Raw genomic sequence first — 13,096 nt, forward strand, 5'->3', positions numbered from 1 at the left:
TTTAGGATACAAAAGTAACTGTTCCGGACAGTCTAGATAGTGCTGTGCGAGAACTGAGCGAGTTAGCAGCAAAGACCACAAAACTTCACTTGCAAATGTTTAAGTCAATGTTGGTTAAAAGAACAAGACAGCCTTTCTTTCTGTGGTCTAAGTTTGCCTTTTTCCTTTGCAAGGAACTGAATCAACTGTTAGGTATGCAAAACCGTGAAAGGTTGCCCTGTCCCTCTAGGAGGTTCTCCGCCAGACACGAAATATATAGTGTGTTTTAGCAAACCCCTACCATTTCCATAGTGGACTTCTAGAAGGCTACAAGATGAGCAGCAGTGTGTTCCCAATTCTGTTCCTAATAGGTGCGTGCCCTGTCTCCTAAAATGATCATATTATGAAGTTACCATTAATATAATGCTATCTAATAACTTGCAGTCATTTTATATTGTTAATGAATTACCGTATATCTCTGTTTACTATATTTCTTTAAGGCTGAGTATCTAAGAGCAAACATTCATGTGCTATAATATTATTAGTAGTATTATTTAATTTTCAAACCATTTTTTTTTTCAAATGTTCTTTTAAGATAAATTTTTTTTTTTTTTAAATGTCTCGTCTGCATGGTAAATGCATAAATTGGCACTGGTATGCCCTGTACGTAACTCACACAGAATTTCCTGGCTTAAATACAGTAGTAATTATTCATTTTAAAGGGCTTTACTGAAATATATGTGTGTGTGTGTCTCTCTCTCTCTATCTATCTATCTATCTATCTATCTATCTATCTATCTATCTATCTATATATATATATATATATATATATATATATATATATATATATATATATATATATATATATATCCACTAGATGGTGGCCCAATTCTAACGCATTGGGTATTGTAGAATATGCATGTCCACGTAGTATATTGCACAGCCACGTAGTATATTGCCCAGTGACGTAGTATATTGCCCAGTGACGTACTATACAGCACAGAGCCACGTAGTATATTGCACAGCGACGTAGTATACAGCACAGAGCCACGTAGTATACAGCACAGAGCCACGTAGTATATTGCCCAGCCACGTAGTATATTGCCCAGCGCCGTAGTATATTGCCCAGCCACGTAGTATATTGCCCAGCCGCGTAGTATATTGCCCAGCCACGTATGTTACAGGTTGAAAAATAAAAAATAAACATATACTCACCTTCCGAGGGGCCCCTTGTAGTTCTGTTGCCTGTGTGCAGTGCAGGCGGCAGCTTCCGGTCCGAGGGTGTGATGACGTCGCAGTCACATGACCGTGACGTCACGGCAGGTCCTTCTCGCGCAGGCGCGTAGGGCCTGCGATGATGTCGTGGTCACATGACTGTGACGTCATGGCAGGTCCTTCTCGCGAAGGGCCTGTGATGACGTCGCGGTCACATGACCGTGACATCAAGGCAGGTCCTTGTTCCACACCAACCTTAGCACCGGAACCTGCATGGACCGGTCACCGGAGCGTCGGAAAGGCGTCGGAAGGTGAGTATATAATCATTTGTTATTTTTGTATTATTATTTTTAACATTAGATGTTTTTACTATTGAGGCTGCATGGGCAGCCTCAATAGTAAAAACTTGGTCACACAGGGTTAATAGCGGCGGTAACGGAGTGAGTTACCCGCGGCATAACGCGGTCCATTACCGCTGGCATTAACCCTGTGCGAGCCGTGACTGCGGGGAGTATGGAGCGGGCGCAGGGCACTGACTGCTGGGGAGTAGGGAGGGACTAATCGGACTGTACCCGTCGCTGATTGGTCGCGGCAGCCATGACAGGCAGCTGGCGAGACCAATCAGCGAATGAATATCCGTGACGGAAGTTGCCGACAGAAAGACGGAAGTACCCCTTAGACAAATATATATATAATTTGCTGGCTTTAATAAAATGTCCTAACTCTGCATTTATTTATAAGCCTTGCTACCTTCGGGTGTGATTAAGTGTGCGATATCTATATGGAAGACTGTAAATAGGAATGACAAAGTTGGCTTTTTCGGCTTATTTTGGAAAATTTGGCAAAAAAAAGTATTTTCAAAATTTTCTATACATATGGTTCAGCTACAGATTACAGTTCATTATTTTAATTGTATTTGTGATTTTAAATTCTTTAACATGCAGCATATCTGTTATGGCTTTGTGCATGAATTTTAAAGGCTATGGACAACTTTGACATGAAAAATGAGTTGTTTTTTTCACATAATTGTTACCCTTTTAGTTAATAACATTTCACTATGTCACAATTGTCATTCCTTCATTTATTTAGACCCCCTGATATGCAGTTTGCAGTCGTATCCAAGTTTCAGATTTTTTTTCTTGCTGTAGTTTCTCGCCCAGTAAAATAGGTTGAATGTGAGTTCTGTGTGTATTTTGGGTACTCCTGACTAAACTTCTCATTTATCAGCACATCTCTAATACTGTACTTTTTTCCTCCCTATCTATCTATAGTCTATAGTTTTTGTTTATTCCCTGAACTATAGTTTCTTTCCTCTCCATAATGCAGAGATCTGTGTACACATACCTCCCTGCTGCTATCTCTAACACTAAAGGTACCTTCACACGAAGCGACGCTGCAGCGATAGCGACAACGATGTCGCTGTTTGGTCGCTGGAGAGCTGTCACACAGACCGCTCTCCAGCGATCAACTATGCCGAGGTCCCCTGGTAACCAGGGTAAACATCGGGTAACTAAGCGCAGGGCCGCGCTTAGTAACCCGATGTTTACCCTGGTTACCAGCGTAAAATCTAAAAAAAACAAACAGCACATACTTACATTCACGTCCCCCTGCGTCCACTTCCTGACTGACTGAGCGCCGTACAGTGAGAGCAGAGCGGTGACGTCACCGCTGTGCTGCTTTCACTTTCACTTTGCGGCGCTGAGTCAGAGGAGGAAGCAGACTGCAGGGGACGCAATGTGAGTATGTGCTGTTTGTTTTTTTTACATTTTACGCTAGTAACCAGGGTAAACATCGGGTAACTAAGCGCGGCCCTGCGCTTAGTAACCCGATGTTTACCCTGGTTACCAGTGTAAAATATCGCTGGTATCGTTGCTTTTGCTTTCAAACACAACGATACACAGCGATCGGACGACCAAATAAAGTTCTGGACTTTATTCAGCGACCAGCGACATCACAGCAGGATCCTGATCGCTGCTGCGTGTCAAACGAAACGATATCGCTAGCGAGGACGCTGCAACGTCACGGATTGCTAGCGATATCGTTATAATGTCGTTTCGTGTGAAGGTACCTTAAGAGAAGGGAGCACATAGAGCCAGCAGGAGCGTGAGCTTTGATATATTGGTAACGTTTTTTCAGAGCACTCTGCTAGATAAAAGACATAAACAGCAAAATTTAGAAAGTTGATTTAATTTTAAAGCAAGTGAACAAAAGAAAATGTAGACAAGTGTTAAAATCAATCTACACTATACTATAATGTATTTCTGATTTGTGTTCAATCCTATCCATAGTAAATAAGGTCTTCCAAATTGTGTCAACATGTATAAGATTTAAAGGGTTTGCGCCAAGATGTGAAGTTATCTCCTATCCATTCCTTATTGCGGGGGGATCCAACTGTTGGGACCCCCACCAATTCCAAGAGAGAGGCACTGAATGGTGCCGATGTCAAACATGCATATCTCCACTCCATTCATTATCAGTGGGAGCTTTGGAGAGGGCTGGGCCTAGTAGTTGAACACTCAGTGATCGGGAACTTGAAGAGGTTGTCTGGGAATGGAAAAAATAAATTAACTAGAGAAAATGTCTATGAATCAATTCCTAAGTAATTTTAATTTGCAAATTGCAATTGTTTTTTTTCTAGAGAGGAACTAATTATTGAATTTAAATGGATGCCACCTTATTATACTGACAGAAAGCTTTCATAGGATGTTTTTATGGGTGCCTGTGAATATGGGCAGGAGGATGCTCCACCCTCTGCCTTCATATGTAGGAAGATGTGCTCCCAGATGATATTCTGATGTAACACTGGAGATACCAGGGATGGTAAGAAGAGGCTGCTCACACTGTTGTCCACCCTGTCTGATCTAATACTTTAGATACCAGAGGTGCTGAGATAAGAGGCTGCTCACTCTGCTGTCCACCATGTCTATCTGATCTAATACTGGAGATACCAGGGGTGCTGAGATAAGAGCCTGCTCACACTGCTGTCCACCCTGTCTGATCTAATACTGGAGATACCAGGGGTGCTGAGATAAGAAGAGGCTGCTCACACTGCTGTCCACCCTGTCTGATCTAATACTGGAGATACCAGGGGTGCTGAGATAAGAAGAGGCTGCTCACACTGCTGTCCTCCCTGTCTGATCTAATACTGGAGATACCAGGGGTGCTGAGATAAGAAGAGGCGGCTGCTCACACTGCTGTCCACCATGTCTATCTGATCTAATACTGGAGATACCAGGGGTGCTGAGATAAGAAGAGGCTGCTCACACTGCTGTCCACCATGTCTATCTGATCTAATACTGGAGATACCAGGGGTGCTGAGATAAGAAGAGGCTGCTCACACAACTTTCTACCCTGTCTAAAGGTACCGTCACATTAAGCGACGCTGCAGCGATAGCGACAACGATGCCGATCGCTGCAGCGTCGCTGTTTGATCGCTGGAGAGCTGTCACACAGACCGCTCTCCAGCGACCAACGATGCCGAGGTCCCCGGGTAACCAGGGTAAACATCGGGTTGCTAAGCGCAGGGCTGCGCTTAGTAACCCGATGTTTACCCTGGTTACCAGCGTTAAAGTAAAAAAAACAAACAGTACATACTCACCCAGCGTCCCCCAGCTTCTGCTTCCTGACACTGACTGAGCTCCGGCCCTAACAGCACAGCGGCTTTCACTTTCACTTTAGGGCCGGCGCTCAGTCAGTGTCAGGAAGCAGACGCTGGGGGAGGTATGACGCTGGGTGAGTATGTACTGTTTGTTTTTTTTACTTTTACGCTGGTAACCAGGGTAAACATCGGGTTACTAAGCGCGGCCCTGCGCTTGGTAACCCGATGTTTATCCTGGTTACCAGTGTAAAACATCGCTGGTATCGTTGCTTTTGGTGTCAAACACAACGATACACGGCGATCGGACGACCAAATAAAGTTCTGGACTTTATTTAGCGACCAGCGACATCACAGCAGGATCCTGATCGCTGCTGCGTGTCAAACTAAACGATATCGCTAGCGAGGACGCTGCAACGTCACGGATCGCTAGCGATATCGTTTAGTGTGACGGTACCTTAAGAATGACAATACATGGTTTTGGCGTCTTCAAGTCAAAACAACGGAGCTTCCTACTGCACATGCTCACAGGCATCTGTCCAAATATTCTAGGACAACTTACTGTCAGTGTAACAAGGTGGAGACGATAATAATTCTATACTTATTTACATCCCCAGAAGAAATTGTTGAGATAGTATAAATTAAATTCCCAAATTGTTTTATTTAGACAAAACATGTTCTTTACGCTATTTTTTTTTTTTTGGTTCCTGGAGAGAACCCCTTTCACATCTGGGCACAAACCCATTAAAGATTGAGTATGTGAAGCGCAGAGAATTCCCTTTTTGGAGGTAGCCCCCTCAACAATCAGTTTGTCACAAAACCAGAATGAGGTGATGGCTGTAAAATGACATTCGTACAGTTTTCCCATTATAACCAGGGTTTTCTATATTCCCTTTGTGTCTAGTCTCCAGATGGCTACCTGTCAGCATGCAGCTTAAGGCACAGACCCATGTTCTCCAAGGTAATGTCCAATGAGGGGCACATTATGTGGAATGTACGCGGATAAGAACCACAGAGTTAATGTATTTAGTTTTCTGTAAGAATAAACCCTCTGCATTTGCAGTAACATTGTCTATGATTTAATGATAGTAATTAAAGTAAACACATTTTGTTTCCAAGCTACCTCAATACTTTGCGGTGAACTCTTATACACCAGGGTGCAATAGAAGACCGGCTCTTTGAGGCCAGAGAAATTGGAGAGCGTACCGCAGGATGAGATGGACTTGTAATTCTAGGATTTCCACACCCAAGAAATTACAGTATAAATATCCAGAGCAGCTGCGAGCTGTGTCTTTCCAATGTATTTTATAAGAAGGGTTTGTGCAGAAATATGTATAATTATGTATACGGTAATTCTTGTGTGTCTCTAGGCTCTTTATAGTTTCCCAGATACCCAGGGGTAACATATTGATACAAATTGTTGATTCGCATTTGAGCACATTTCATTGTCCTTCTTGGTATTATCTACTCCATAATTTCACAGCCTGTCGTACATGAACCCCGAGAGCCTGAGCCTTAGCTCAATCGTGTGGAGGTCGCTCTTCTCTGCCTCAGATCTCAATGTTACAGTACTGATCCCGAGTTACAGCTTGTATTATAATCCAGAGCTGCACTCACAGTTCTGATGGTTTCTACTGGTATCATACAAGTCACAGCACTAACTTCTTAGAGGAACCCCTAGAATATACTATAAGCAGTGGATATTGGCTGAGCATTATACATCCGAAGGCTACTTCAGTAGGGAATGATGGGAGATGTGAGACCGGAAAGCTGAATTATGAATGCAGCTGTGGATGAGAATGGGGTATAACCATTTGTGTTGTATTGTGTGTAAGTGACTGACATAAATAGTCTCACAATGCAATTTACACTGATAGTTGTCGTAAAAGCAAGATTGAACAAACGTGTTGCTGTATATAGTGATGGAAAAAATGAAGGGGCTAATGCATCAAGACTGAAATAGAAGGTGTCGAATTCATTAAGAAGCACACGTCACCTAGTGAATTTAGCCCCTCTTGTAAGTGGCGTGCACCTACATGCGCTGCGCCAGAAATGCTAATCTAGTCAGACCGGAGTAGCATTTCTGGTGTACAAAGTGCCGCCATTTTTGATGACTCTGATGGACTGATGTGGCCATCGCCCCCTGTCCCGCCCATGCACCGCCTGTTTCTGCAGAAGTCTCTGAATCTGGTGAAAAATGACAAAAGTTGCAAAAATGTTGCGCAACTCTCCATTGCGTAAACAATTTTAAGGCTTTTTAAAGCCTCGACTCCAGTTTTCTGGCAAAAGCTTTGGTGAATCAGCACCAAAGTGTTCTTCTGTTTTGGCAAGTGTCGACTGGGCTTTGCTTAAGCTGGGAGGGTTGGCTAGTATACCTTCCTCTCCTCCCCTCCACTGGGCTCTTAATGAGCATTGGCTTCACTGCGTATGTCTTGGACCCATACTGGGCAAAGGGGGGGGGGAGGGGAGTGACTAAATCTACCAATAAAAATAAAGGGGTGAGGATTTTGTAGTTTACTGGCCAAACCTCAGGACACTTTGGTGTAAACAGTGCCCAGGACACATGTGCTGCTATATAATAAAATGGCACTTTCTCCATCATTATAGTGCTATAAAGAATGCAGTATGGTTAGTCCCTTGTACGGGTGCTTCTCACAAAATTAGAATATCTTCAAAAAAGTTAATTTATTTCAGTTCTTCAATACAGAAAGTGAAACTCACATATTACCATATTTTTCAGACTATAAGACGCACTTTTTCCCAAATTTTTTTTTAGGAAAATGGGAGTGGGTCTTATAGTCAGAATATACTTACAAATACTGTGGCGGCAGCAGGAGTCGGGCGATTCTGCGGCGGTCTCGGTCCGACAATGACATTCCCTTCCCAGGCTGGTGCAGCAGGTTCGGCGGTCATGCTCTGTGGTGCAGGGGGCTCCGCCAGCATTTTGTGAAAGCACGGAGGCCCCTGCACATCAACCGCATCGCAGCAATGGATGTGCGGGGGCCTCCGGGCTTTCACAAAATGCCAGTGGAGCCCCCTGCACCATAGAGCACCACCACCGAACCTGCCGCACCAGCTTGGGATGGGATTTCCCGGAGGCCACCACACCTGCCGCACTGATTTGGGACCACCGAACACCCCCTGTGACCACGCTCCACCAGTGCTTCCGATCTCCCTCCGGTAAGCTGAACTTGAACTGTAAGACGGACCCCCATTTGACACATTATTTTTTTTTCCCTATTTTCCTTCTGAAAATTTGGGGTGCATCTTATAGTCCGGTGCGTCTTATAGTACGAAAAATTCGGTATAAGGTGTCTTTACAAACAGAGTGATCTATTTCAAGTGTTTGTTTATGTTAAAGTTGATGATTATGGCTTACAGCCAATGAAAACCCAAAAGTCATTATCTCAGTAAATTAGAATAATTAACAAAAACACCTGCTAAGGGTTCCTAAGCATATATAAAGGTCCCTTAGTCTGTTTCAGTAGGCTCCACAATCACAATCATGGAGAAGACTGTTGACTTGACAGATGTGCAGAAGGCAGTCACTGTCACACTCCATAAGGAAAGTAAATTTTGCATTTCATTTGGAAATCAAGGTCCCAGAGTCTTGAGGAGGAGTGGAGAGGCACAAATTCAAAGCTGCTTGAGGTCTACTGTGAAGTTTCCGCAATCAGTCATGGTTTGGGGAGCCATGTCATCTGCTGATGTTGGTCCACTGTGTTTTATCAAGGCAAAAGTCAGCACAGCTGTCTACCAGGAAGTTACCATAATTATTAACATTTGCCAAATGCCAGAGAGAGAATGTTTTAAGGCATTTTTATTACTTACTGCAAAGTTAAAAGTTTACATACATTTCATTAGTATTTGGTACCATTGTCCTTAAACTGAATGACTTGGGTCAAACGTTTGGGAGAAGCTTGGGTCAAACCTTCCACAAGCTTCTCATAATAGTTGGTCGGAACTTGTCCTGACAAAACTGGTGTAACTGATCCAGGTTTGTAGGTCGCCTTGCTCGCATCGGCCTTTTTCAGCTTTGCCCATAAATTTTCAATAGGATTGACATCAGGGCTTTGTGATGGCCACTCCAAAACATTTACTTTATCTTTAAGCTACTTTACCATTTGGCTGTATGCTTCATGTCATTGTCCATTTGGAAGACCCATTTCGACTCAAGCTTTAATTCCTGGTTGATATGTTGAGATGTTGCTTCAGTATTGCCACATAATCTTCTTTTCTCATGATGCCATCTATTTTGTGAAGTGCACAAGTCCTTCTTGCAGCAAAACAACCCCACAACATGATGCTGCCACCCCCGTGTTTCATAGTTAGTATGGTGTTCTTAGGCTTTCAAGCGGTCATTATGCCCAAAAAGTTCAATTTTAGTTTCATCAGACCACAGGACCTGTCTCCAAAAATGAATGTCTTTGTTCCAGTGTGCATTTGCAAACATTATTCTGGCTTTGTTTCTTTTGGAGTAAATGGCTTCTTCTTGGCAGAGTGGTCTTTCAGCCCATGTTGATACAGTACTTGTTTCTCTGTGGATATTGACACAATCTTACCAGCTTCCGCCATCATTTTCACAATGTCTTTTGCTTTTGCCCTTGGGTTGAAATGCACATTCATCTCTGGGACACAGAACCCGTCTCCTTCCTGAGCGGTATGATGGCTGGACATTCCCATCTTGTTTGTACTTGTGTATAATTGTTTGTACAGATAAACAAGGCACCTTCAGGTATCTGGAAATTGTACCCAAGGATGGGCCAGACTTGTGCAAGTCCACAATTCTCTTCTTGATATCTTGGCTGAGTTCTTTAGACATTCCCATGATGCTACACAAATAAGCAGTGTGTTTCAGGTGTGCATTAATATACTACCCCTGGCAAAAATTATGGAATCGCCAGTCTTGGAGGATGTTCATTCAATTGTTTAATTTTGTAGAATAAAAGCAGATCACAGACATGGCACAAAACTAAAGTAATTTCAAGTAGTAACTTTCTGGCTTTAAGAAATACTAAGAGAAATCAAGAACAAAAAATGTGGTAGTCAGTAGTGGTTACTTTTTTTAACCAAGCATAGGGGAAAAATTATGGAATCATGAAAAACAAACAAACAAAAATCCACTCCAAAGCATCACTAGTATTTTGTTGCACCACCTCTGGCTTTTATTACAGCTTGCAGTCTCTGAGGCATGGACTTAATGAGTGTCACACAGTACTCTTCATCAATCTGGCTCCAACTTTCTCTGATTGCTGTTGCCAGATCAGCTTTGTAGGTTGGAGCCTTGTCATGGACCATTTTCTTCAACTTCCACCAAAGATTTTCAATTGGATTGAGATCCGGACTATTTGCAGGCCATGACATTGACCTTTGGTGTCTTTTTTCCAGGAATGTTTGCACAGTTTTTGCTCTATGGCAGGATGCATTATCATCTTGAAAAATGATTTAATCATCTCCAAACATCCTTTCAATTGATGGGATAAGAAAAGTGTCCAAAATATCAACATAAACTTGTGCATTTATTGAAGATGTAATGACAGCCATCTCCCCAGTGCCTTTACCTGACATGCAGCCCCATATCATCAATGACTGTGGAAATTTGCATGTTCTCTTCAGGCAGTTATAAATCTCATTGGAATGGCACCAAACAAAGGTTCCAGCATCATCACCTTGCCCAATGCAGATTCGTGATTCATCACTGAATATGACTTTCATCCAGTCATCCACAGTCCACGATTGCTTTTCCTTAGCCCATTGTAACCTTGTTTTCTTCTGTTTAGGTGTTAATGATGGCTTTCGTTTAACTTTTCTGTATGTAAATCCCATTTCCTTTAGGCGGTTTATTACAGTTCAGTCACAGACGTTGACTCCAGTTTCCACCCATTCGTTCCTCATTTGTTTTGTTGTGCATTTCCTGTTTTGGAGACATATTGCTTTAAGTTTCCGGTCTTGACGCTTTGATGTCTTCCTTGGTCTACCAGTATGTTTGCCTTTAATGACCTTCCCATGTTGTTTGTGTTTGGCCCAGATTTTAGACACAGCTGACTGTGAACAACCAACATCGTTTGCAACATTGCGTGATGATTTACCCTCTTTCAAGAGTTTGATAATCCTCTCCTTTGTTTCAATTGACATCTCTCGTGTTGGAGCCATGATTCATGTCAGTCCACTTGGTGCAACAGCTCTCCAAGGTGTGATCACTCCTTTGTAGATGCAGACTAACGAGCAGATCTAATTTGATGCAGATGTTAGTTTTGGTTATGAAAATTTACAGGGTGATTCCATAATTTTTCCCCTATGGTTGGTTAAAAAAAAGTAACCATTACTGACTACCACATTTTTTCTTCTTGATTTCTTTTAGTGTTTCTTAAAGCCAGAAAGTTGCCATTTGAAATGACTTTAGCTTTGTGCCATGCCTGTGATCTGCTTTTTTTTCTATAAAATTAAGCAACTGAATGAACATCCTCCAAGGCCGGTGATTCCATAATTTTTGCCAGGGGATGTACATCCACCGGTGTGTCTCTAACTCAGATGTTGCCAAGCAAACTTATCAGAAGCTTCCAAACACATGACATCATCATATGGGCTGTTCAGAATTTTTTAAAGGCATAGTAATCTTAGTATATGCAAACTTTTGACTTTGCAGTAAGTAATAAAAATGCCTTAAACATTCTCTCTCTATCAGATTAGATAAAGGTCCGATCTCTCCAGAATGAGGGTCCTCCATATACCAGCTCCATCATGTGCATTCACATGTTCAGGAGTGACAGACAGTGTGCTGTTAGGATGAGAATACACCTGTATCCCTCGCATCACTGTATTCACTCCATATCTAGGCAAAATTCCTGTGCTTGCCAAGGTGTCCTGGCGTATTGGCCTATAACGTGGTGGAAGTGTTTACAATGTTAATGATGACTATTATTTATAGGGTCATGTGTTCAATTTATTCACAGGAAGGTTTTCTCCAAGTATATTCCAAATGATAGGAAGGTAGAAGGTGACGGGCACAAGGGGGCATTCTTTGCGTCTGGAGGAGAGAAGGTTTTTCCACCAACATAGAAGAGGATTCTTTACTGTTAGGGCAGTGAGAATCTGGAATTGCTTGCCTGAGGAGGTGGTGATGGCGAACTCAGTCGAGGGGTTCAAGAGAGGCCTGGATGTCTTCCTGGAGCAGAACAATATTGTATCATACAATTATTAGGTTCTGTAGAAGGACGTAGATCTGGGGATTTATTATGATGGAATATAGGCTGAACTGGATGGACAAATGTCTTTTTTCGGCCTTACTAACTATGTTACTATGTTACTATGACATGACCGGCCTCATTATATTGGATAGATTTCTTACAGTAATTTGCACCAAATAAAGCTGTGACCCTTCGTGTGCCAGTTTGCTCATGTGTATGTTTTTGGGGTGTTGGCCTTATTTCAAATTTGGCATGAATCGTTCTGTTATTTTTATTTTTTTTCCCAGGGTCACCAATTCGGCTTATACCGGTTGTTTCAAACAGAGAGGAAGCACTCACTTCCAAAAATCGTAAAAGAATCATGCCTGACCTGCTGACGGAGCCTTCCGCACCTGACCCGCTGTATGATGCCCTCCTGTACTGCAATACTCCCGGAGTGGCAGAGCGCAGTATGGAAGGTAACGTGATGTTGGGAGTAATGGACTCAGCTCAATGCCCCCGAAATTGTATTTTTAGACACTTTTTATGCCTATTTGCCCAAATCATAAATGAGCTTGGATACCATTTCAGCATGTCCGGAGACGGCCGCTGTGACTTCCCCATGGCGAGAGCATTGATCGGATTATTTTCTTTTCACCATTCCATCTTTGTTCCCTTTCACCCAAAATAAAGCAGCCAGAGTCCTATTTCAGACTCCTGTTAGAATATCATGCATGTTTGTGTGAGCCTCATAGACAGAGCTGGGGACCATAGCTGTCATCCAAATAGTGGCTTATCTGACAAGAGTGCAAGAGTGATGCCGCACATTGCAAGATATGGACTGGGAATGTGCCTGCTGGTCACAGGAATATCCATTAAGGTGGTCTTTATCTGTAGCTCTGTTCATAGGAATGTCCATCACTGGTAGAATTATACATAGTAGTTCTGCACTGACTGTTAAAGGGGTATTCCCATCTCCAAGAGCCTATCCCAATATGTAGTAGGTGTAATAATAATAATGTTAGCAAATACCTCCAATTAGAGATGTAGTATAGTTTTTCTGATTTGCTATGTCTCTCTCCTCATCTGCAGGCATTGCAGGACCTTAGGTATCCATGGCTACGACCACTTATATAGTGAC

The 13,096-nt window shown here is 42.6% G+C and overlaps 1 protein-coding gene and 1 long non-coding RNA gene across 5 annotated transcripts in view; one reads left to right on the plus strand and one right to left on the minus strand.

The window, feature by feature from the left end:
- Window positions 1–13,096, minus strand: part of LOC143808336 (uncharacterized) — a 165,377-nt gene that overhangs the window by 60,598 nt on the left and 91,683 nt on the right. The gene's annotated exons all lie outside the window — the stretch shown is intronic.
- The window catches only part of PXYLP1 (2-phosphoxylose phosphatase 1), a 78,360-nt gene that overhangs the window by 58,257 nt on the left and 7,007 nt on the right, over window positions 1–13,096 (plus strand). For all 4 annotated transcript variants that reach the window (XM_077290855.1, XM_077290854.1, XM_077290856.1 and 1 more), the window contains exons 3-4: window positions 5,694–5,750; window positions 12,264–12,434. In XM_077290855.1, coding sequence (XP_077146970.1) covers window positions 5,694–5,750; window positions 12,264–12,434 — 228 coding nt within the window. The remainder of the gene's footprint in view (window positions 1–5,693; window positions 5,751–12,263; window positions 12,435–13,096) is intronic.

Source organism: Ranitomeya variabilis, chromosome 2, assembly GCF_051348905.1.
Source record: "Ranitomeya variabilis isolate aRanVar5 chromosome 2, aRanVar5.hap1, whole genome shotgun sequence".
Lineage (NCBI taxonomy): Eukaryota > Metazoa > Chordata > Amphibia > Anura > Dendrobatidae > Ranitomeya > Ranitomeya variabilis.